The following is a 24,020-nucleotide window of genomic DNA, read 5'->3' on the forward strand; positions in this document are numbered from 1 at the left end:
AGAAGTATACCTATTTAATTCTGAGTGATGAGAAGACTTTTGTTGTGATGTTTGGGCGATATGGGGATTTCTGAGCTAAGATTTAACCCTCTTTAAGAAGAAAAGCTGCCAAAGCAAATTAGTATGTACCACTTTTACTCCTCTCATTTTAAAACACATTCAATTGATATTGTGAGACCCTACTATTCATGAACAGAGTTCCAGTAGTGTCTTCCACCTGAGCATACTGCTGTGAAATCTCTACATACTGCTTATGCTAAGGAATATATTGCTGCATTTATCAATGGACTTACCTGATCCATTCCAACCTAGAATCAGATTGAAAGTGATAGAGATGACTTATGAATTATCAGAGCAAGGTGAGCCAGTCAATGTTTTATTTTCTTTTGTCCAATAAGCCATGGAGACAGAAAAATAAAAGCCTAACATTTTAAACGAAAACTGGCAATCCTCTGCATGTAGACTGATTAGATGGCATAAATCAATGACTACAAAGGTCTGTCTGTGATATTGAGTCATGTTCAGGATTCTTTTTCTATAAATAGCGTTTCATCTGAGTAACAGATTAACGTTTGATATATTTCTTCAGCAATTGTTGCTGCCAGTAACTATGTAGTCAAATCCATTCAGATTAAACACAGCTGTCCAGAGGACTTGTTCCACACCTTTATAAGTTAGAGTACACAAGAAGAATGGCAATGCATTGATGTCAATGAAAACATGCCAACTCCAGCAAGTTTATCGAACCAGCGGCTTCTGGAGATGTGTTACTAGAGCAGTCCATAGAAGAAAACAAACAAATTGGATAATAATAACTAAAAAATGGATGGATGGATATATTTTTTTTTTTTTGGTAGTTTAGCAGTAAAGGTAGGCTTAATACCTCAATAAAACGAAGTGCCTACTCACGTTAAATTGAAAAAAATAACTGAAGTAACAGAAGCAGTATAATAGACATTTGTGTTTTCACTACATCCTTAGCAATTTATTTGGGAATTTGTAGTCTGCCATTAACTGTCAGAATTAATATAACGGTATATTTATACATCCATCCATTTTCTATACCAGCTGATCAAGAGCAGGGCCGCAGGGAGACTGGAGCCAACAAGGAAGGAACAATCTAGCCCATCACATGTTGACTCCATATTTGTGTCTAAAGCACCAATTTTCAGGGCTGTAAGAAGAAAACCAAATTACCACCTTATTATGGAATTATGAAGCCCTGGGTTTGCTCTGTTTCATTCTTTTGCCACTTTGTATCTTAAACAAAGTGTTTTTTTAATAATCTAGCAGTCGTTTTCTATCTCTTCTTTCCGTTCTTCTACCTGCAGTGACTTACTCACATGTGGCTATCAAGTTTTCTGATTAGTCTCATCATCTCAGAGAGCACTTGTATGACAGGTGCTTCTTATTCTTGAATCATTCTGGAGCAGTTGTGTTTTTGCCTCTCAGTCAGTTCAGAACAGCCTCTAATGTACCAGAACTATGGTACTACTTAATTTGTTTTGACAACATTTTTTTGATTATCTCTTTCAATTCTGTTCTTGCTGGTCTGTGCACTGATTTTACCTGTCCTGCTACATTCTTGTAATCATGACTCCAGTCTCCAGATTGTATCCAACATAATCCCAAAATGCAGAGAACAGTAACTCACCATCGCGTGATAGCGAATATCTTGCGGTAATTCAAGCACTTGGATGTTCATCTGAAGGTGTGGATTATTGCTAAAGGCAGAAGACCACACACTTAGAAGAGGGCGAAAGATGAGGCCTTTCATAGACTGACAGTAGCATTGTTCCCGAAATGTCAGAGTGTGAGTGTTTGGTTCCTTTCTATTTTTATGACATTAGGAACAATTATATAAATGAGAAAAGAACCTGGTATTTACTGATGACAAAATACAGATACAGTATTTGTAGTTGTACTTTTTTTATGTGTATAGCATAATTTTAGGAAAAAGATGAAAGAAAAAAAGCTGAAGAAAATGATTGCTCCTCTTTGGAGAATAAGAGCTGTAAGTCAAATGTCCGCTGTAAAAGGATATAAAGTATGTGCAGAAAGTGCACTGTCCTCTAGGATAATAAAGTTCATAAACTTCACAGGTAAACAACAATTTCTTGTAAAATGTCTGTCAATTTCATGCCACTAATTCCGAGGAAGCTTGCAAGTTCTGGAAAGAATACTTTTGTGTGGTTTTGTCTATCTGGCTGTCTGAAATCACTTTCAGGTTTCCATTTTCCTTCTCTGGAGGATGTGCACATTCAGTATCTCAGTTGTAATTGTAATACAGGAATCATACTTTGGTGCTCATTCTTTATGTATATGGGATTAGAACATCACTCTGTTATTTAAGAAAAGGCCCACTACTGTTCTTGTTATCGCCTTCTTTAAATATGTGAACAGATGATACATATGATGCAGATATAGCAGCTCAGTTGTCTTGAATTTTATATTTTCCCAATTTAGATAATGTGTGGAACTTGTCCCCTAACTACCTCATATGGATGTGCTACATATTTTACACTATTCTATTTTCTGAAAATGTTATATCTCACATACGTGACCTGCCATTTACAAATGATGAACCTCACTTGCATCTAGCTACTGTTTGCTGTCTCTAACTGGAACTACTGCTTTCAAACCATCTACTACACCTTCATACTTTCAGGTATCAGCTTATGTTCCAAATATGCATCTAATTTCCTCAGTTATATAAATCTGAACAATATTGACCCTTGTAGAATTCCACTCAATTCATCATTGAAAAAGATGTCATACCCATAAGAATTAGTTTGTTTCTTTATGCCTTTTAGCCACCACCTTTTAATACAGAGAGTAACAACTGCCAGTACTTATTGCCTAACATTAGTAAAACATTAGAATTATGTGAGACATACACTGTTATAAATGATATTTGATTATAAGATAGATACTAATGCTGTCATATTCTTTACAGTTCCAGAAAGGCTCTGATTAATATTTTTAATAATGGCTTGAATTAGTTATTAATAGCATGTTAATTTTATGTGGAGAGATTTTTCTATTGATTGCTTTCATTAGAAAAATTAATCAATGTTCAAATTTGAATATGTGGAGTATTTTTTTTATTTATTCATCAATAATGTGTTAAGCTGGATATGTTCAGATTTGAGACTGCACACAAATGAATGTTGAAAATGGTCTGCCACCACCCAGGGAATTTTATCCATCCTAATAAAAGAATAAGTGTGTGTACATAAGTGTGTCCATCTGGTGGATATGTCGCTGTCATCCATTTACAGTATATTCTTCATTCCATCAGATAGTGAATAACATACATTAACACTGCTTTTATGAATCCTGTACCAAATGCAATAGACCCTGCGCTCTGACTGCCAGACGTCATGTGAAAAGACAATTTCACCTCAGGGATTAGTACAGTATACCAAATATAACAGAGACATATGCATTGCATTTGTCGATCCAACCAATGGTGCCTCACTATATGCGTTAAAAATATGTTCCAAAAGATGGCACACTGCAAAAGTTAATGCCGAGTTCTACATTAATTACTTAGATTTTAACATGTCTTATATGTGTTACATTTTAACTGTCTAACAGATGACAGCAGGGTGCCACTGTGTGATATTCATGGCCCCCCACTGCTTATTGAAATGGACAGGTGATTTGATGTTTGCTGCTCTTCAGTAGAACAATGGAGATTGGATGTGCAAGAGCACTTGGAACACCACAAGGAGCTCTAGTGTTATAGGCACAAGTCGCCTTTGCAGCCTGTATGACCCTGGAAGTAGTATGTGGCTCAGGCTTAAGCATATCCAGAACTAATGTGACTGTGGAACAGGAGGAGAACATATGACAAATATTCTACAGGCATGAGGAAAAGAGACCAGAGTATCTAAGAAAGTACAGAAAGTGATGTGGTACTGTATTGTGTGGTTGGTGGAGTGGATACATTTTTTAAGTGCACCTCACAATTTTTAGGGGTTTAATATCTTGTGAAGGTTGGCCTAGATCTGTGGTTCTTAAAGTGGAGTCCATTGGCTGCTGGTGGTCTGTGAGCTGATCTACTCATCATTTTTAGAAGAACTTTCTTGCTGATAAGGCCAAATAAAACGTATTTAGGACCCCAATCACAGAGTGCCCTGTCTGACCAGATGATAATGTCCTGCTCTGATCCCGTACAGTTATAGTAATTAGTCATCTCATTTTCTCTCTTGACATTTTTTTTACATTTGCAGTCTTTCTCCTGTTCAGCCACTATGTGGGACTCCTTATTATTGAATCCACTTTGATTTCCACCTCAAATGCCAACCCCTGAGATCAATCTCTTAATTCCAAAAGGTTGTTGATACTGCTGCTTCTGATATATTAATTTGCTAAGTCTGTGTGCACCATCTTTAAGACTTTGATCTGGCTATTATTGGCTACAACCTGTGTATTTGGAGCATAAACCCGGCTAGGCTTGAATTTTAGGGTTGTAATGTAGAGTTTTCCTTACAGGTGGCCAGAGTCAAACAACTAGTAGGTAAGAGATTTGAAAAGGGACAATTTATGCCACCCAGACTAGTCAGAAGACACCCGGTGAGAGACAGAGACCTGCAGGAAAAACAAACAAGGAACAGCATGGCAACTCATAAGAGTAGTGGTACAAGTCTGAAACATGGAAATTGACAGAGGAGCAGTGTGAGTTCTTATGATTTGATTGTGTTGTCTTTCATAGGGCCCCTGTCCAAATGTGTAACAGCAGGATTAAAACAGGCTTTTAAATTAAGGAGATGCTTACCAATAAACAGCTTTGTTCAGGCCAACTATATAACTCACTATCTGAGTCTGTGTACCAAATCTTCTTCTTTGCACATACAGTCATTATAGTATTTTTCTCAAGTACCTGTAGATAAAAGAATGTGATAATTGTAGCATGGAATTTACAGTAATGAGTGGCTGTTGGCCATAGGTCATTAGATTTTTCTAACCCACATAATCCAGAGCAGAGTTTTTTTTTTGGTTTTGTTTTATTTTTTGGGTTTTTTTTTTTTGGTGCAGGAGCCTATCCCAGCTAGCATATGGCGCAAGACTGGGGTAGAGTGCCAGTCCATCGCACACTGCAAAAGAATCACCATTCACCTAACCTGCACATGTTTGGACAGTGGGAAGAAATTGGAACTCCCGGAGGAAACCCAGGCAAACATGGGGAGGACCCAAAACCCAAACTTTGGTCTCCTTACTGCAAGGCAGTGGTAGCAGGGCTACCATTGTGCAACCGTGCCATCTGGCCATAGATGGTTCTCCATGTGTTTGACTTTGACAGAGTAGTCCTCCGTTCAAAATACTTTGAGAACCATTGGCCTAGACGGGATACAAGTTTATCGCTGCCTTTATCTTTACTTTATACTTTGAGTTCTTCTTGAGTTCTTCTTGAGTCAAGTTTTCCTTTATTTTTGTTATTCATTTAAGAAAATAATTTTCATGTATCAGTATGAATTTTGTACTCATAGCTGCCACTTCATTTTTTGGATAACCACTCATAAACATTTTTCCACTTATGGAACCTTTGAGGCTCCAAATCAATGGAAATCTGAGGGAGCTAAATCTTGGTTGTAAGATGGATGGGTAAGAACAGTGCAGCATAGTTTTTCTGATAAGTAATAAGCAGGAATTTTCAAATTAAATGCAGAATGATTTGCAGATTTATTTCTTTTAATTATAACTGAATTTTAGAAAATGCTGCAATTGTTTTGTTTTGTGAACCCTCATTTTTTTAGCATCATTAAACTCTGTAGAGAATATAATTTACATCTAACTGAAAACCTTAGAAAAATTAATTCTTTTCTTTTTTGTCATCATAGCCGTTATGTACTATAAATGAGAATTGACTTAGAACCTCTACTTTTACATCGTACAAAAGAGGTTTCAGAATTATTTTTAATAACTGATATTTGATTATAATTTCACAAACTAGTTTATTGCTAATGTAGTTTTCAATTAAGGAATGTGTTTTTTTTTTTTTTGTTTTTTTTTTTAACAAAAAGTACTTTTAAATATTTACTATACCTTATAAAGTCCAACCAGCTAATTTTGGGTGGAGTCTGCCTAATAAAGTGATTTCAGCAGTTCATGTCTAGATGTCTAGAGTTCAGAAAAAAGTCCACCTAGTTCAAATGATGCGTGTTAACTGTTGGTGTCCACCTCTTACAAGGTATTCATTCTGCCTTCAATGACAAGGTTAAGATGTTTTAGAGGAGGTGAAGAGATTACACGGCTTATTATCCACATCTCTCTTTCCACAAATCCTGGCAGCATGGGGCAGCTCGGAAATTTAATCCCATGTCTACAAGATAAAGCTTTATTATAAAAAGATTAACAATATGCTTGTTGTTTTGCTCTGTACAGTCTGGCAGTCAATGGCAATAATCGTTACTTAGTGCTGGAAATGAGTGTAACCACAATGGCATTTGAGAGAAGTTTGAGTCTGTAGCAAAAAGTAGAAAGGAACACTGAGTATTCGTTTCCCAGAAATAAAGAATACTATTCAGATGACTTGATCAATACACTTGCATAACTCGTGTGTTGTGATAAAAAAATGCTTTAATGGTTAGGCAAATGTCAAACATGGCTAATGTAGTTTTTTAACATTTCATGGGTGGAAAGGAAAACAGAAAAGGCTTGGGAATGTGCAATACATAAGAAAAACCTAAGACATTGTGGTTGTTTATTAATTATTGTTTTTTAACTTTGAGAACTGAGTGATAACAGAGACTGGTGTGGTCGAGGTGTCTGATCTACCAAACAGGCACTAGTTTAAACAGGCTTCTACAAAGCCCAGTATGAAAAACAAACAAAAAACATTTCAATTTTCTGTACCCCGCATTTGACTTATGAAAGGCTCAGGAAACTTTTATCTGTCTGCCTGTTTGTGTATTCTGATTAATGAAGCAGGATTCCAGGTAAATAAACAGAGACTGTGCATTTTAGGAAATTGTTTCATGCAAAACATTTATTTTTAATTTTATCTTGCAGTGTGACATATTTCATTGGTTGTGGAAGCAATCTGAAATAAAATTATCTCGTCTATTGTGAGGATCATCAACCTACATTACAGTATATGAGCAGTTATAGACATGCCCAGTTGTTTTACTGTTACGCATGAAGGATTTAAAACGATATTTATTGAATCCTGTAACAGACCTGTTGTTTGAACATGCAGTTTAAACCCTTGAAATACAGTCTTGGTTTTGAGGTTTGTGTTACCATGTAATAGTCATCTTTTATTAGTGAAAGATTGTAAAATGTGAATTGTAGAAAAAAGACATGTTTAAGATTTATCTTAATGTATGTCCTAAGTACATTTAAAACAAAATAGCAGTTTATTTTTAGTTTAACTATAAAACCAAATCACAACTCACTATATTGGTTCCAGTTACATTATACTGTTGCAAAAACATTTTTGCAGTGATAAAAGTTAGGAATACGTGTTTTGTTTATCTACATCTGTTTTTGATACAAGCGACTACATAGTCACGTTAATAACATTCACAAATAACTGGTTAAAATGTATAATTAGAATAAATTCAGTTTCTGGATTCAGAAACAGATTCCATAAAAACTTCAATTGATTACATATGAAAATTTTATGGACATTAATACTATAGGTCTGTAAGACATTTCAGGTTGTTGACTTGATTATTAGTTTGTTTTGTCCATTGTATTGTATATAATAAATGTAACACTGAGAATGAGGTTATTGAACTCACAAAGCCATATCTCTCTCTCTCTCTCTCTCTCTCTCTCTCTATATATATATATATATATATATATATATATATATATAGATAGATAGATAGATAGATAGATAGATAGATAGATAGATAGAATTTTACTGCTATAACAAGAAATGTCTAAAATTCTGTTGTTGGTCATATTAAGCAGATCATGGCCTCATAGCATTACTTACCTAATCATAGTATGCAGTGCTGAGGGGATGTAACTCTTTACTATAAAAATCTGTCTGCATGTTGTCTGTAAGTTTTATTTTATATATTTTACTTGCATAAAATTGATCCAAATGTAACACATTATTTGGTTTTCTTATTATTACTGCAAGATGACTTTGCACAATATTATGTTCAGAACAAATGATAGTTAAATGTTCTTGTGGCTCCACGGTGATATCTAAATTAGTTTTTGTCATTTACGGTGGCAAATTAATTTTAAATCCAATTTGTGAGTATAGTAAGACTTGTTAAAAATAAAATGACGCAAGTACATACTTTATCATGTCCTTGTTACAGTATTTTGCCTACCCTTGGCCCACCTCTGGGTTCTGTTCTGTAAATCTCATACTGTATATCTCCTTTAAGCAACTCCCATATTTTTAACTTTCAGAATTAATAATCTCGCTTAAAATTTTATAGAATGATAAAAGAATAAAAAAGCTGACATATTAGCTTAAAAGTAGTGATTAGAACTTGGCCATGGTTTTTATTTTGTCTGATGTTAATGTACATTTCAGTGGCATAGTGGTTTAGAGGATGAGGAAAAAGGCCTGTTCAGCAGAACCTAAATCCAGTATATACAGTACACATCTAGATTGAATCTTTCAGTACATACTGCATTTCAGCCAATAAATCATTCTGCAAAAATGTGTCAAAAATTGCGACTGCGGCTCCTTTATACTAACTGCAATACACCTGCATAATGCCTCTCTGTGACTGCCAAGTCAGAAGTTTTCTTTTTTTTTTTTTTTTCTTTTTAAATCTTTCTACCTTTTTTGTCTTTCTGGTGTTTGATTAGACCTTAGTATGTGCGTATATATAAAAAAGCTTCTGTAAATAGCTGAATTTACTCCTGGAGACAAATAAAGTTTGTCTGTCTGTGTATCTGTCAGTCTGTCTATCTTAACATTACTACAATGAATAACCTTTTAGAGGCAGTAAATGAAGCATTAATCTTGTATTGTTACAGTCATTCAGTTCATTGTTATAAAACATTTCATGTGTGCAAGAAGGTGTTGGTCTTTGTTGACATTCTTAAAAACTGTTTGTTCTCTATATGGATTATAAAAAACAGCCTTTATTTCATTTCCAGCAGTAGTGTCTATTCCTGAGGCCCTTTAGCTTCCTACTAAGTACTATTCCACATGGTGGATTGATGGCATAAATGGTATATTCTTTAAATTAGCTCTGAAATTTTTGATATTAAGACAAGTTTTTTCCTAGTAATATTTAGAATTTAATAATATCCATTATATCAGATTGCAGCAGATGCATTAATTTCAAAATTTAAAGTCATCTTTGAAGTGAGGCCTTACTATATCTATTGGATCATAGTTTTTAGTGATGTGTGACATCTTAAACACTCTAATAAATAACATTTACTAAAATAAGATTTAATGTTAATTTGATCCATACATCAATCAATTTTCTGATGTTCTGTTTGTATTATTCCTAATATTATCTCTTTTTAATATTCTTCTACTTCAACCATGCTTCATTCTTAAAATTACTAGTTTTGATCATTCTGAGTTTACAGTTTTTTACAGGTCTAGAATAAAAACGTCACTTTATTTCTGAGTATATAAATGCAGAAGCTTTACTTGCTACCTCTAGGGTGCTGTGGCAGTTTTATTCACAAAAAATGTGTAATTTTGCAATGGGTTTTAGAAGTTTGATGTGAACCCACGTCACTGTAAAGCTCATTAGATGTGCAGTGCAACAGAGATGCCCATTTCTAATTTTATGGAACTCATGACTTGCTCAGAGAGGAAAGCTAGTGCAGAGTTTCAGATTAGCAAACTGGCAGTTTTTAGCCCAATTCCATAGCTGTTTCAGTGTCCTTATATTGTTAGATTATTAAAATGACACTTTTTATTTACTGTATGTTTAAATGCAACATGGTTACTTGTTGATTATCAGCTTTGTTTTCCAGAGAAATCAATAAACGTGATGCTTGTGCATCCTGTTACATCTCAAAGATGTGTGGATTAGATTGCTGTCTCCAAATAATCTCACTAATATTCAGAAAACTTTTAGGCTTGATTGTACTCTACAATGGGCTAATGGGCCTTCTACAGCTGTTTCCTGCTTTATGATCAATGCTGCAAGGACAGGCTCTGGATCTCCACTGCCCTGTGATGAATACAGCATGTATTGGTGTACATATACAATGTCATATAAAAATAGTTATTTCCATATGTTTGTGTTCTGAGTGTTAAATATTATTACTTACAGTAAGTCTTTGGTAACTGAGCAAGGACATTTATGTTCAAGACATATCACAATCAAATATAATTTGTAGTTTTAGTGAATATATTAATTATTCAAATATTTCAAAATACATAGAATGCAAATATGCCCTTTTATTGATACTGTGAGTAATACAGTTACTTACAAAATGTGCAGTTCTAAGACAATAGCAACATCAAGACATTAGTAGTGCTTATTTCTCTTTTGTTTTGAAAAAGCATGCAATTGTTAATCTTGAAGTCACAAGGTGCACTTGCTATTATTGACTTTTTTGATGTCTTCTTTTGTTAAACTTGGACTTTTTGTTGCAAATTAAAATGGCCTGAACTGGTTACATTTCTAGATAACTAAAATACATGTACAAAAGAAATAAGATTCCAGGGTATTTATGCTTATTTTTTTATAGGCGCTCTCCTGGCTGCATTGTTAAATATCTCAGCTGCATAATTTCTAAATGATATCAGTTATTATTAGAGAGAGAGGGAGGGAGGGACAGAAAAAGATTGATTAAAATCTATACAAAGTGACAAGTATGAGCAGTGCCTCTATGTACCTTTATGAGTAAAATGCACAGCCTGTTTTGTTCTTGTCACAGAAGGTTTCTTATCACATGGTGACAGTTGACAGCTGTTTTTCTTCTAATAAGATTAGAGTAAAGAAATTAGTTGTGCGCTCTTTAATCTGCCATTTAACACTGCACGCCACCTGGGGCCTGCCTTATCCCATACATGCTGAATTTCTAATGAGACCAAGTATAGCTGAACCCAAGAGAACAAGCCACAGTGATCAGCTGCTCTCTTCAGCACCACTCACTTTAATAGATGTAAACATGATTTGTTTTAAAGAAATTATATATATATATATATATATATATATATATATTCATTTACATTTACCCATAAATGTTAAATACTCTACTTGTTAAATACATTTTTGATGAGGCACCTAGTCTGCAGTACAAATTTTGGACTTTGTTTGGAAGTTTTTTGTTCATTCAGTCCTACTAGGTAAAACTCCTAAAATGCAGATTTCAAGATATGGCTCAAATGTTTGACAAGGTTGAGATTAGGTGACTTGAGGAACAGTTTTAGTAGCTTGATAATGTATTATGGAAATTGTCTCACCAAAAGGTAAATTTGTCCAGCTTTGTTTTCAGTAGACTATTTTTCTTGCTAAGTCCAGTTTTACTTTGTTCCATTATTTTTTCTTTCAGTTTTGCGCCACAGCAAAGTATTACCAAATTACACGCAAAGGTGACTTAACATTTGAAAGATACGATTGGATCCATTTCTTTCGTTTTTGTAATTGGAGCACATCAGGTGAAGTGACTTACTCATAGTAAGTAGTAGTCAATACAGGGATTTGAACTCACAACTTCAGAATTTAAAGTACAAAGCCCTAACCACTATGCCACACAGTATTAATACCACCATGACCCTGCTCTCTTGTAAAAGAGGTACTGTGTACTTCATGCAATGTTTTAAGTTGGTAGTGATGAGATCAGTTTAAAATTAATTATACTGTTACAGCAGTTCAACCTAAAATGTTATTTAATCTTCATTAAAGTCCAAATAAAAGATGTACTCAAACTAACAAACAAATAAAAACATTGTGTATTTCCCAATCTTTATTGAGCACAACTATACACTATTTACTATCTATGCCAAATGAAGCTTGTGACTCTTACGCATATTTAGCAATATTAAGGGGTGTAACAGATGTCCAGGGACCTTGCCCCACCGGGATGCCGGATGTACGGAAATACCGGAAGGAAGGCACTGTTTTCCCTGGGCCACAAGGGGGCAGCGCCCCTGGGTTGTATGGGGGCCACTAAGATGGGGGATCCAACCCTATGCCCCACCATTGGCACCACTAGTGGGCGCCTGGATAGCCCCTGGACTTAAATATGAAGCACTTCCAACACACACGGAAGTGCTGCCAGATGTTAATCAGGGGCCACCTGTGACACATACGGTGACTGATTAAAAGGGGCCGCCTCACTCCAATCAGAATGCCGGAGTCGGGTGGGAGAAGGACAAAACTTGGTGAGGAGTGGTGGTGAAAGAAGAGAGCGTGTTGTAGTGGTACTTAGTACTGTGATTGGGACTGTATTGTGGCTGGAGGGATTACGGGGAAGACATGCCCTCCAGCTGAAGAAAATAAAAGTTCATTCATTTTTATATACGTGCCTCCGTGTGAATCTGTGTCGGGTCGGGCGCTATATTGCCTTTCTTACTGGGGATGATTTGTGTCAGATTTTACTATCATTGAGATCACAAGAATTGTTTTCATTGAGAAAACAAGAATTTTGGTTGTCTTCATCAGAATCTCATGACACTGATCTCATTGATTCATTCATTAAGTTCATTTTCATTCTGCTTTTCCTGGTGAGAGTCAAGGTATTGTCATGCTGAGATAGACTGGGAAGGCCACTCTGTTCTCAGCAACCTTTTCCAACTTGTCTATGAACATTAACAGACATATCAGGGAGGTTGAGAGTTACAATGTCTCTCCAGTTTAGATGATAATGGGGGTGCTGTCTGACCAATAAATTGAAATTTTAATTTGAGCTTCTATGTCAAGTACCACTGCTGCACTGTTTTGATGATCAAAGTTGCAATCGCTTCCCACATGAACAAGACCTAGAGGTACTTGAACATCTTTACTTGGGTCGGCAGCTAATCCCTTACCTGTGAGGAACAAGTCATAGTTTTAAATGGTAAAATCCATGACTTTATATTTGGATATGCTAATTCTCATTCTAACTTTCTCGCACCTGGAAATTGTTGCAGTGCACATTTGGTATCACAGTTGAATAAGGCAAAGAGAATAACATCATCAGCAAAGAACAGAGAAGTAACCATCAGGTTTTTAAAATGACTGCTGTCAAAGTCTTCATGGCACATTGACTTCCTGGCCATAAAAGTCGTGATTAGTAGAGGAGCCAAGATGCACCCTTGATGGAATTTCAGCATCTCTATTAAAGGACCAAATGGAATATGGCAGTAGCCCTGGAACTCCATATTCTTATAACAGTTTCCACAAGATGCCACACTGCACATGATCATAAGCTGTTTCAAACTGTACAAAAGCATATGTAGATGGGATTGGTTTACTCCTATGACTCCTTTGTATATGGGCACAGAATCGGTTTTAATGTTCTCCAGCCTGGACAAAATCTCTTCTCTTAACTCCATTTCCTGGCTCTGAGGTTCATCTGTCAGATGGTCTTCAAACTTGTCTCCATCACATATCCAGTTGGATCCTGTACACCTCTGTGTCCTTGCTACTGTGAAACATTTCACTTTTTACCGTGCTAACCTAAAAAACAGGAATGGACCCAACTCCAGTTGATGCTACTGGCAATGTGTATCCCCATTTGGGATAACTATTAGTGAGAACAGCCTTGCACCACCCTGAATCCTTGAATGATTTTCTACAGCATCACCAAGTCTACCTAATATAAATTTTGAATGTCTTCACTGTACTCCCGTGCACACCAGCCTTCAATTTGAACACTGCTTCACCTGCCTTTCATCAAATGTTTTAAGATTGTGTTGATAACATTACATGGAATGCCTTTTTCTTCACTTTTACAACCTCTGTCACAGGCACCAGCAACTTTTTTTGGCAAAGATCATGGCATCAGCCTCCACCGCTAAAAGCGGGGATACATTAATACTCCACATCTCTGAACGTTCCCAGATTCAGGAGAAGCATTTGTAAATGTGAGTGCTGAACTCATCCCAAACAGAAGCATCTGCTGTTTGCTCCCAGTATAGCCTCACACCATGTTTGGTGTCTTCCAGTTCTGTACTGTAGATGCACACTCCATCTAAGTTCACTCATTCTGAAAATTTGGACTCAGATCAGATAACACAATTACAAAGTGAACTAGAGCTTATTTGTTTTGAAATGTGTTCATTTTGAATATTTGACTTTAATTAATATAATAATTCAAACTATTTAATTGACCAAAAATCACTAAACAAAATTAATTCATTCACGCTTAAATAGTATGAGGGGCAGAATGGTTATGTAATTTAATACAATGTCCCGATCAAAGAAATTATCACCTTGTATTAATATTTTTTAAGCTTGTGGAACATAATGTTTTATTCACTGTGTTGTGAGTTACTATTAAGTTATCACAACTTTGTTATGAAATGTTCAGTTAGGCAGTTTTAAATTGATTAAATAGGAAATTTTAAACTTGCACATTGATGTGTATAATCATTACCATCTCAAATACAGGACAGCATTTGATAAATGATATCATTTATCCATCCATCTACTTTACATGCTTATCCAGGGCAGGCTGACCTTGAAGCTGGAGTCTATCCCAGCAAGCATAGGGCTCAAAGCAGTACAGCCTCTGGACAGGGTACTGGTCCATTTCAGGGTGAACACACACATACACACAGGCACTCTCTAGGGCCAGTTTAACATTATCAGTTCACCTAACCTGCATGTCTTTGGACCATGAGAGGAAACTGGAGCACCCAGAAGAAAACCCACAAGTGCACAGGGAGAACACACAAAATTCGACACAAGAAGCACCAGGAACATGAACCCCGTCTCTTTGTTACAAGGCAGCAGCACTAGAACTATGCCATCCATTTAGTGTATCATTTCTCCCCATTCCTCTTGACAGTGGAAGTAATTGCATATTTCATGGTTATATTTGACCTACAAAGGAATGAAATTCCAGCCTAGTTCAAGTGGGCTTCATATAATGTTTTGCAATCATGTTCAAAGTATGAAGAGCCTGGCATTTATGAATCACTTTTATTTAGTACCATTAGTTTATATGATTTGGAATAGATTGTCTCAAATTTTAACATTTTTGAAGTGGATCACCATTGTCATAGCTGGATTAATCACATTCTCCCATCCAGATTCTGTAAAATCAGTAAGTATTCTTGCAGTTTTCTAAACTGTCACCCTCTTTAAGCTTCATCCATCCATAGCCTCATCCCAGTTTGTTCCTTACTCTGTTGTAAATATACAACATGGATGGTATACAGGAAGCATTGGATGCAAAGCAAAAGGATACATCTTATTGCAGGGCACTCTTTCAGACAGGAATACTAACAATTCTGGGCAGAATTAGAGTTAACCAACTAAACCAACCTGCATGTCTATGAGGTGTGGTTGGAAAGTTGAAGTGCCCAGAGGACACAGCTACAGGCAGTGATCAGGCCGGAAATTAAAACCTGAACTCTGGAGGAATGAAGTGTCAGTGCTAACCATTGCACTGCCATACTAGCCAATGTGATATATTTAATTTGTTTTATTTTTTATAAAAGTATGTGTTATTTATACAATATGCTATGAGTGTTTTATATTACTTTAGTTTGAATCTAAGTGATCATTAAAACAAATACATCAAGATCATTTAAGGAGAGCTCTTGAATTTAAAAATGTTTTTTTTTTTTTTTTTTTCAAGTCAAGTTATCTTTTTTTTTTTAATTTGCAAAAGGCCCTTGTGTGTGCGTTTATATATTTTAAGTCTATACAGTTTCTCAACCTTTGGCCTGACTCCTACCTATTTTGAGTAGACTGATATCATAATGTGAAAATTGATGCTATCCTTTCCAGTTCACCTACTCCACTCAGATCATGCTGTTGAAAACAGGAAACTGTCTGTGGCAGGATATTTGAACCCTTTCATTTTTTTGCATGGAAAGTTGAGTTCTGAAAGTATAAATTCATACTGTACAATTTCAGTGCAAAAATGATTCCTTCATTCCCTGTGTTATCCCCTTCTCAGTTGCACTCGTAGTCAGATTAGCAGTAAGTCAGGGCACAAGTCTATGCTCAGACTGAGATATACAATATTAGTGAATGACATTAAGTGTTGGATGATTTGCTTAAATTTTGAAAAAAAAAAACAAATTTTCTTTTATTTTTAAGGAGAGAAGTTTTGGATTCTTGGAGATCTCTGACATTTTCCTGCTACAAATGAATCAATGTATAATTAATGATGCACATTAATTTTTTTTTAGATGTAGACTGACCTAAATTACACTTACTTCATTTCAAATTGCAAAGCCAGTATGTACATGCTATAAAGAAGGACTCCATGAGCTGTGATATTTTGCTCCGCAGCGAAGGTGCTGATTAAGAAAAGCCACTTCAACACAGATGAAATTTATAACATTTTTAGATTTGATTTAAAATAACCAGGCAGCCATGTATTTTGCCTATAAAAAGAAATAGAAAAGAATGACTTAAAGATATAATGTAAGCGTTTTAAGAAAATAATTAGGAATAAAAATAACAGTGTTTATGGATTTATTAAGTATAACTCCCAAGTTAATAGGTTTTTCGGGGGACTTTCAGAGATATCAAATATGTCTTTTTCATTTTAAGTGCAAATTCTTAGTCCTGGTATCATGCCCAGAATGTGTAACCTGTAATTATTTTCATGATTGTTGTATAAAGTATATCGATGCTGAATAGAACACTTTCTTAATGACCTGCAAATTAAACACAGGCGTTTGCTTCAACTATCCGGGCATGTTTTGTGTGCAAGTTTATACTTAAGTAGGCGTATATAGGTATCAGGTTTGGCTTTGTATAACACATTTTATATTTATATTTTTTCTTCTTACCATGTATTTTGTAAAAGATGCTTTAGGCAACCCCAACCATTATCTGCATGATGATTTTGTTTCTGTCTGTGCTAGTGTTGTAAATACAGTATAATCCATGTGTAAGGTTATATAGCTTCCTTGGTAATATCCTTAACAAATTTTGAACATTTACAAAGCAAAATATAAATTTATAGTAGCAATTAACTATTAATATCTAATCGAAGAATTCTGCATAGGATATAAAACATTATTGCTAAGAGATGATATTTTTAAATTAAAAATGCTGTATTATATACAGTAGTCATATTACCCTATTTATGCATGGTATATTTATTAAAAGAAAAAAATCTGCTTCTCTTTCTGATTGGAGATCAAAGGATTGTGTAATAGTAACATTGTAATAAACTATGAAAAAAATTAAATGGATAAACCCTATTGTACTGTATAGTTGCTGTAGATTTCACATAGTTCTTGTACCTGTAGCCACGGAGAATCTTACCATTATTATAAAGAGCTTCTTAACATCCAAACTCAGTGTTTCTTGTAATGCGTAACTGATGCTTCAGTTCTCTAAAACCTGAAGTTTGATATCTCATTCTGCTGAATCTGCCAAGTGCGTATATCTTTCATTTCCAATAAAATTACATTTTGTGCTTCTTCAGCACAGGGCTACACAGTGTGATTAGAAGCAGCACCTGTCTTACTTTCTGTGCCCCTGCACTGATCATAATGGCGTTGTACTCTTTAAAACATAAATATTTTCCAGTGAGAATGTTTGTTGTTCTCTTTATAATTAGAATGGCATGCACAATAACAGATTTCTGCACCTTTTTAGCACTTTTTGTGAACAATGGTGAAAACGCCAAAAGTGGTTAAAATGTGTTGCTGTAATTTATTATATAGTAGAGAACCCTGAGCTAATGACATTTTAAAAAGCTCATTGCAGTCAGAATTTAGCACACCTGGAGTTCATTTAATGAACCGAGTTCAGAGGTGTGGCCTAGAATTACTTTGATTGATAAAATACACTATAAAGTTGGAGATTTTGACAAGAAGCATATCCAGATGGGAATCATGCCTCACACAAAAGAGCTGTCTGAAGAGCTACGATCGAGAATTGTTAATATACATAAGGCTGGAATGGGTTGCAAAGTCATCTCAAAGATTTCAGTTATTCATCAGTCTACTGTTAGGCAAGTTGTCTATGAATGGAGACAATTTGGGATTGTGGCTATTCTGCCTAGAAGTGGACGCCTTGCCAAGATGACCCCAAGAGCACAGCGCAGAGTCAGCAATGAGGTAAAGAAGAACCCTAGAGTGACAGCAAAGGACTTGCAGATGTCATTAGAATTGGCTGACATCTCTGTTCATGAGTCAACTATACGCAAAACATTGAACAAGAAAGGAGTCCATGGCAGGACTCCAAGAAGGAAGCCATTGCTATCAAAAAAGAGCATTGCTGAACGCCTCAAATTTGCAAAAGAGCACTTGGACACTCCACAATGGTACTGAGAAAATGTTTTGTGGAGTGATGAAACCAAAATTGAACTATTTGGAAGGAACAAGGAGAACTTCATTTGGCGTAAAAAAGGCACTGCATATCAACATCAAAACATCATCCCTACAGTAAAGTTAGGTGGAGGGAACATCATGATCTGGGCCTGCTTTGCTGCATCCGGGCCTGGACAGCTTGCCATCATTGAGGGGAAAATGAATTCACAAGTTTATCAACAAATTCTCCAGGATAATGTGAGGGTGTCTGTCCGTCAACTTAAGCTCAGAAGAGGCTGGGTAATGCAACAGGACAATGACCCCAAACATTGCAGCAAATCCACAGCACAATGGCTTCAGAAGAACAAACTCTGCCTTTTGGAGTGGCCCAGTCAGAGCCCAGATCTCAATCCTATTGAGATGTTGTGAAATGACTTGAAGAGAATCATACACAGAAGACAACCAAAGAATATGGAAGAGTTAAGGCAGTTCTGTAGGGGAGAATGGGCTAAAATTCCCTAGACACGATGTGCAGGTCTGATCTGCATTTACAGGAAGCGCCTGGTTGAAGTCATTGCTGCCAAAGGAAGGTCAACCAGTTATTAAATCTCAAGGTTCACTTACTTTTTCCACTACCGCTGTGAACGTTGAATGCACTTGTAAAATAAAGACATGAAAGAGTAGAATTTTTTGTGTGTAATTGGCTTAAGCTCATTGTGAATATCAGTACCTGTGAATTAGATGAAGATCAGATCACTTTTTATGACCAATTCATGCAGTAAACCAGATAATTCCAAAGGGTTCACATACTTTTTACTTTGACTGTATATATACAATTTATTTATTTATTAATCAATTACTGTATCAACTTATGTATATTTTTGTTTCATTTTCCAAACATACATATTTGTATTATGTCAACTGCTTTGTAACACAGTTTGTGATCACTATGAATGGTGCTATACAGTTTTTATAAACCGAATGTGGATTTATAGTACAGGCATTATTGGGTATAAACATATGTTGTATTGTAATTTCATGTAAAGATCTTTTTTTAAATTCTTTTCTATCCAAATGTTTGTTTAATCTTTCTATTACTTTTACTGTGATGTTTTTATTTATTAGTAACCTACTGATACTCTCTGACAACTGACATAACACATAATTTACTCCCCAACCCACTTAATTCAATTCAGGGTTGGACAGCCTATCTATCTGTCTGTCTGTCTGTCTGTCTGGACAACTGCCCAAAAGGACACCTACAATATCTAATTATGTAATTTTGCATTGTCCCATAAATATGCTTCAAAGAACAGTGATTTAGTAATATAAAATACATTTTGATGGCACTGTCCATACATGTAAAAGGAAACCCTTTTTATTTTCTACTGTATTGCTTACTAACAATCCTTAATGGTAATGAAAAAAAGAAAAAAAAAACACATTTTAAAGCTAGGTGGCATTATTACATAGTACTTGGAGGTAGTTGGCATTGCCCCACCAGAGCGCCAAACTCCTAGGTTTATACACAAGCCCAGGACTGTCTGTATGTAGCCGTATGCGGGGTGTTCTCCAAGATGTTCTCCCACATCCCGAACACATATACAAGTTTGAATGATCCACAACTGTAAATATGTGATAGACCAGTGCCATGTCCTGGAATAAACCTTTTCATAAACCCTTTGAATCAAATATTATATTAACTGAACACATTGAATACATCTGTTATCACCCATGTCAAAAACTGGATTGTGCAATATTTCAGATTTGTCAGTTTTATATATTCCAGAGAGGAAATAATTCATGGACAAATACGTGCTGTAAATGTATCCCATGACTGATTTTTGTCCCTTTGTCAGAATAGACCATGGCTCCATATTTCTCAACCAAATAAGCAGGTCCAATAATACAGTGCATCCGGAAAGTATTCACAGCGCATCACTTTTTCCACATTTTGTTATGTTACAGCCTTATTCCAAAAAGGATTTAATTCATTTTTTTTCCTCAGAATTCTAAACACAACACCCCATAATGACAATGTGCAAAAAGTTTACTTGAGGTTTTTGCAAATTTATTAAAAATAAAAAAACTGAGAAATCACATGTACTGTACATAAGTATTCACAGCCCTGCACTGTATTTGGATTTACTAAGCTTTATACACAAGTATGACTGTAAACTGCATTGTCTGGACATTACCTTCATTTAACACTAGAATTACCAGAGCCTACGAAAAAACTCGTAATTCCGTCCCACCTTAAATTGCTTCTTAAATCCCTTCACACCTCTCCGCCAGCGCCCTTTGTCTTCTAAATGGGCTGATAAAGAGAAGCTAGGAGCAGCCGGCTATTTCATCCCCCCACCAATTTAGAACGTGCACAAACTTCTCCCAGCTCATGCCTTGATTGAGTATCTGGGAGTGAAGTGGAGTTTTAGAGTGGAAATAATAGATCGTTATTTGGAATACACGCATTTCATGTCTGTTCCGTTTCTACAGTAATCTGTGTCAACACATTGTTAAAACAGAAACGTTTTTTATATTCTAGTAGTAGATGACCAAATGTAAGCATAAACTATATAATGTATGAAGCCTTAAGTCCAAATAGTTAAATTGTGGCGTCTGCTTCTTTAGTTTCTGTTCTGACTTCATTGTCGATGGATTGAAGGATTTTTGTTGAATTCAGTTTGTTAAATGCTGCCATTCATTCATATGTGGCACTAAGCTGTTTGTCTAACTCTCTCCCCTTTCTATGGCACTAAGCTGTTTGTCTAACTCTCTCCCCTTTCTATCAACAGGTCTCTCTGCAGTGCTGTAAATGCATACTACTTGGCATGCAGCAAATGCTACAGCAACTGTGCATATGTTTTGTTTGGCAACAAGATAACTTTCCTGGTGGACCTACTGATTCAACAGCTGATGGTAGGTACAGTTCTAAGTTAACTTGAAGGTTGCGAGTTTGAATTCAAGCAGTGACAGAAGGAATGCTACTCCACTGGGCCCATGAGCAAGGCCCTTAACCTGCAATTGTTCCAGGGGTGCTGTATAAATAGTTGATCCTGCACTCTGTCCCTAAAACTCTAAATTGGGGCATGTGAAAAAGAGATTTTCCCCTCATGGATTATAACAGTATATACCAGGTTACTGACTTTATGCATTATGTACACTGCTCTATAATGTCACCAGAGGCATTTCCTGCCTATATCCATCCCCGCTAGTTTACTAAACATATAATGCTGGGTTGTTTGGTATCTGTGATTTGTCTAATTTATTGCTCCTGCCTTGTGCACATTGCTGCTGGGTACACTCTTGACTCTTCATATCTCAGAGCTGGGTAATTACTGTTATAGTGTCTTTTTTATTAAACTGGTATACAGTGTAACATGACCAATGTCACTTGTAAATTGAAAATGTTTTTCATTTGTTTTTGGATATTTAAGCCATGCACTTGTTCTTCTGTAGATAGCCTCAGTGCAAAGTGAATGAGCCATAACAAAAACTGCATGCTTATTTGCACTTGACAGAGAACTGCTAAGTACTTTGTAGGCACTCGTTGGGTTATCACGAATTCCTCAGCACTGTGTCTTCTTGTGGTAAATACTATGCTGGTAAGTAGAAGAGGCAGATGTAGAAAGGGAAACATTTTCAACAAGATCAGATATACTAGGTAATGTTAAGCATGACATAAATATCTATTATAGACCTGTATGTGATAAACCTATTGTAGTAAATTAGTTTAGTCAAAAGTTTAGTCGAGTGATTTGATTTCTTGTCTTAGACACCTTATTATCTGCTTATGCAGGATACATTTTAGTAATTTTAGATTTATGATTCCAAATTGAGCTTGGCTGTTTGTTACCAGCTTACTGTGAACCTTATATTCAGTATACATTTTCTGCCTCTTAGGCAGCTTACAAAAGAGGTGCAATAATATTACAAATTATATTTTCTTCCTTTTCAAAGATTTAGTTCTACATATATACTGTATATACATTTCCCTCATTTTTCTCGTACAAAAAAAAGCAAAAACAAAATAAAAGAAAATACCTTTAGCTGACCTTATGCCAGCGTTTCTCAACCTTTAAGTATTTGCGACCCGAGTTTTCAAAACAGTTTTAATCACGCCCCCCTAACATTTTTTTTGAAATGTAAATGCATATTTTATTATACCTACTTAACTTTTATCAACATTTATTTAACTCTATATTTATTGTTCTTGTATCCGAATGTAATTTAAGTTCATTTCTTTTGGTTTCAACAGATGTTTTTTTCAAATTTTTGATTCTTGTTTTATTTTTTTCACATCTTCGCACCCCCCTTTTTGTTACTTTGTGCCCCCCTAGGGGGGCCCCCCCACAGGTTGAGAACCACTGCCTTAGGCAAATTCACTTGATCATTTTACCAACCATTAAACATTTTTTACTTATTTTGTAATTTTGCAAATCCCCAATAACACAGAGTCTATGAACCACTGCTAAGGTTATTTGTCAACCTGAACCATTTGAAGCTGAAAGGACGGTCTAGTTTGGTTCAAAAATGTCAGCTAAGTATCACAAAGTTCTTCCAAAGCAGATGCCATTCTGAGAGAAGAGCCGGAAGGGAACACTGCTGAGTGTGGGAGAATCAGCAAACTAAGCAATCAATTTTTAAGCTTCACTTTGGATCTTGTTACCTCTGTCTTGGTAGACAGCATGGCAGTGTCCTCAACCTCCATTACTGCTCACATTATAAAGGGGATGGGGGAAAGCCCTCAGGAGCCTTGTCCCCAGAAGAGACTAAACCATTAAAGAGCCAATGCGATCAGGCCTGTTGGGGATTGGAACAGATGTGGTGCTGAGGCATTGCCCACTGCACGGCAGCCCATCCAGACAGGCATGTGGAACACGCTGTCTCTTCGGCATGATAATCTTCCTCTGCTGTCAGAGGAGCTTTGTAAACTCCGCATTTCAGTGGAGGCATTCTTTGAGGTATGCAGACCTGGAAATGGCCAAATCTCTATAGATGGGTACTCCTTTATTTGGTCCAATCTCACTGATGGCTGTCATACTCAGGGGGTAGCTGTTGCTGTGGCGAATTGGCTCCTCCAATTGATGTCCGATGTCAATCTTTTCAACGAGCATATTATGAGACTCGGGTTAAGGCAATCTCTGGGTGCATTGTCTGTTGTCTCAGTGTATGCTTCTACCGCAGTGAGTGATGTTTTGGTGAGGGAGACATTTTATTTGCAACTTCACTTGATATTTGATGTGTGCCTGCAAGATGACACTCCTCTGGTCATGGGTAACTTCAGTGTGACTACTGGCTCTGACAGGGCTGGCTGAGAGGATTGTGTCGGACCCTATGGGTCTGGTGACTGTGGTGAAAGTGGCTAAATGTTCGTGGACTTAACAAAAGGTCAGTAACTGTGGATCACTGGATCCTGGTTCCATCACCCCGAGCAGCATCGTTGGACTAGGTATTCCAGTACTGGTGGTGCAGTGAAGGAGATCGATCACATCCTCGTAGGCAGATGCTGGTGTCTCCCAGACGTGTTGTTGCTTCTTTGAAAGTCCAGCTTAGGTCCAGTAGGCTAACTCCTAATAGGAGAATGAAGCTGGACCTGGACACACTCCAAGATCGGGCTGTTTCTAATGAGTTTGCACGCAGATTGCGTGAAGAACTTTCAGACTTGAGTATGACTGCTAATTCTGAT

The 24,020-nt window shown here is 36.2% G+C and overlaps 1 protein-coding gene across 2 annotated transcripts in view; it reads left to right on the top strand.

Annotated features, from left to right (window-relative positions):
* scaper (S-phase cyclin A-associated protein in the ER) overlaps nucleotides 1-24,020 on the top strand; it is a 641,491-nt gene that overhangs the window by 439,154 nt on the left and 178,317 nt on the right. For both annotated transcript variants that reach the window (XM_039773420.1, XM_039773421.1), the window contains exon 24: nucleotides 21,127-21,250. In XM_039773420.1, coding sequence (XP_039629354.1) covers nucleotides 21,127-21,250 — 124 coding nt within the window. The remainder of the gene's footprint in view (nucleotides 1-21,126; nucleotides 21,251-24,020) is intronic.

The sequence above is a fragment of the Polypterus senegalus genome, chromosome 12 (genome assembly GCF_016835505.1).
Source record: "Polypterus senegalus isolate Bchr_013 chromosome 12, ASM1683550v1, whole genome shotgun sequence".
NCBI lineage: Eukaryota > Metazoa > Chordata > Cladistia > Polypteriformes > Polypteridae > Polypterus > Polypterus senegalus.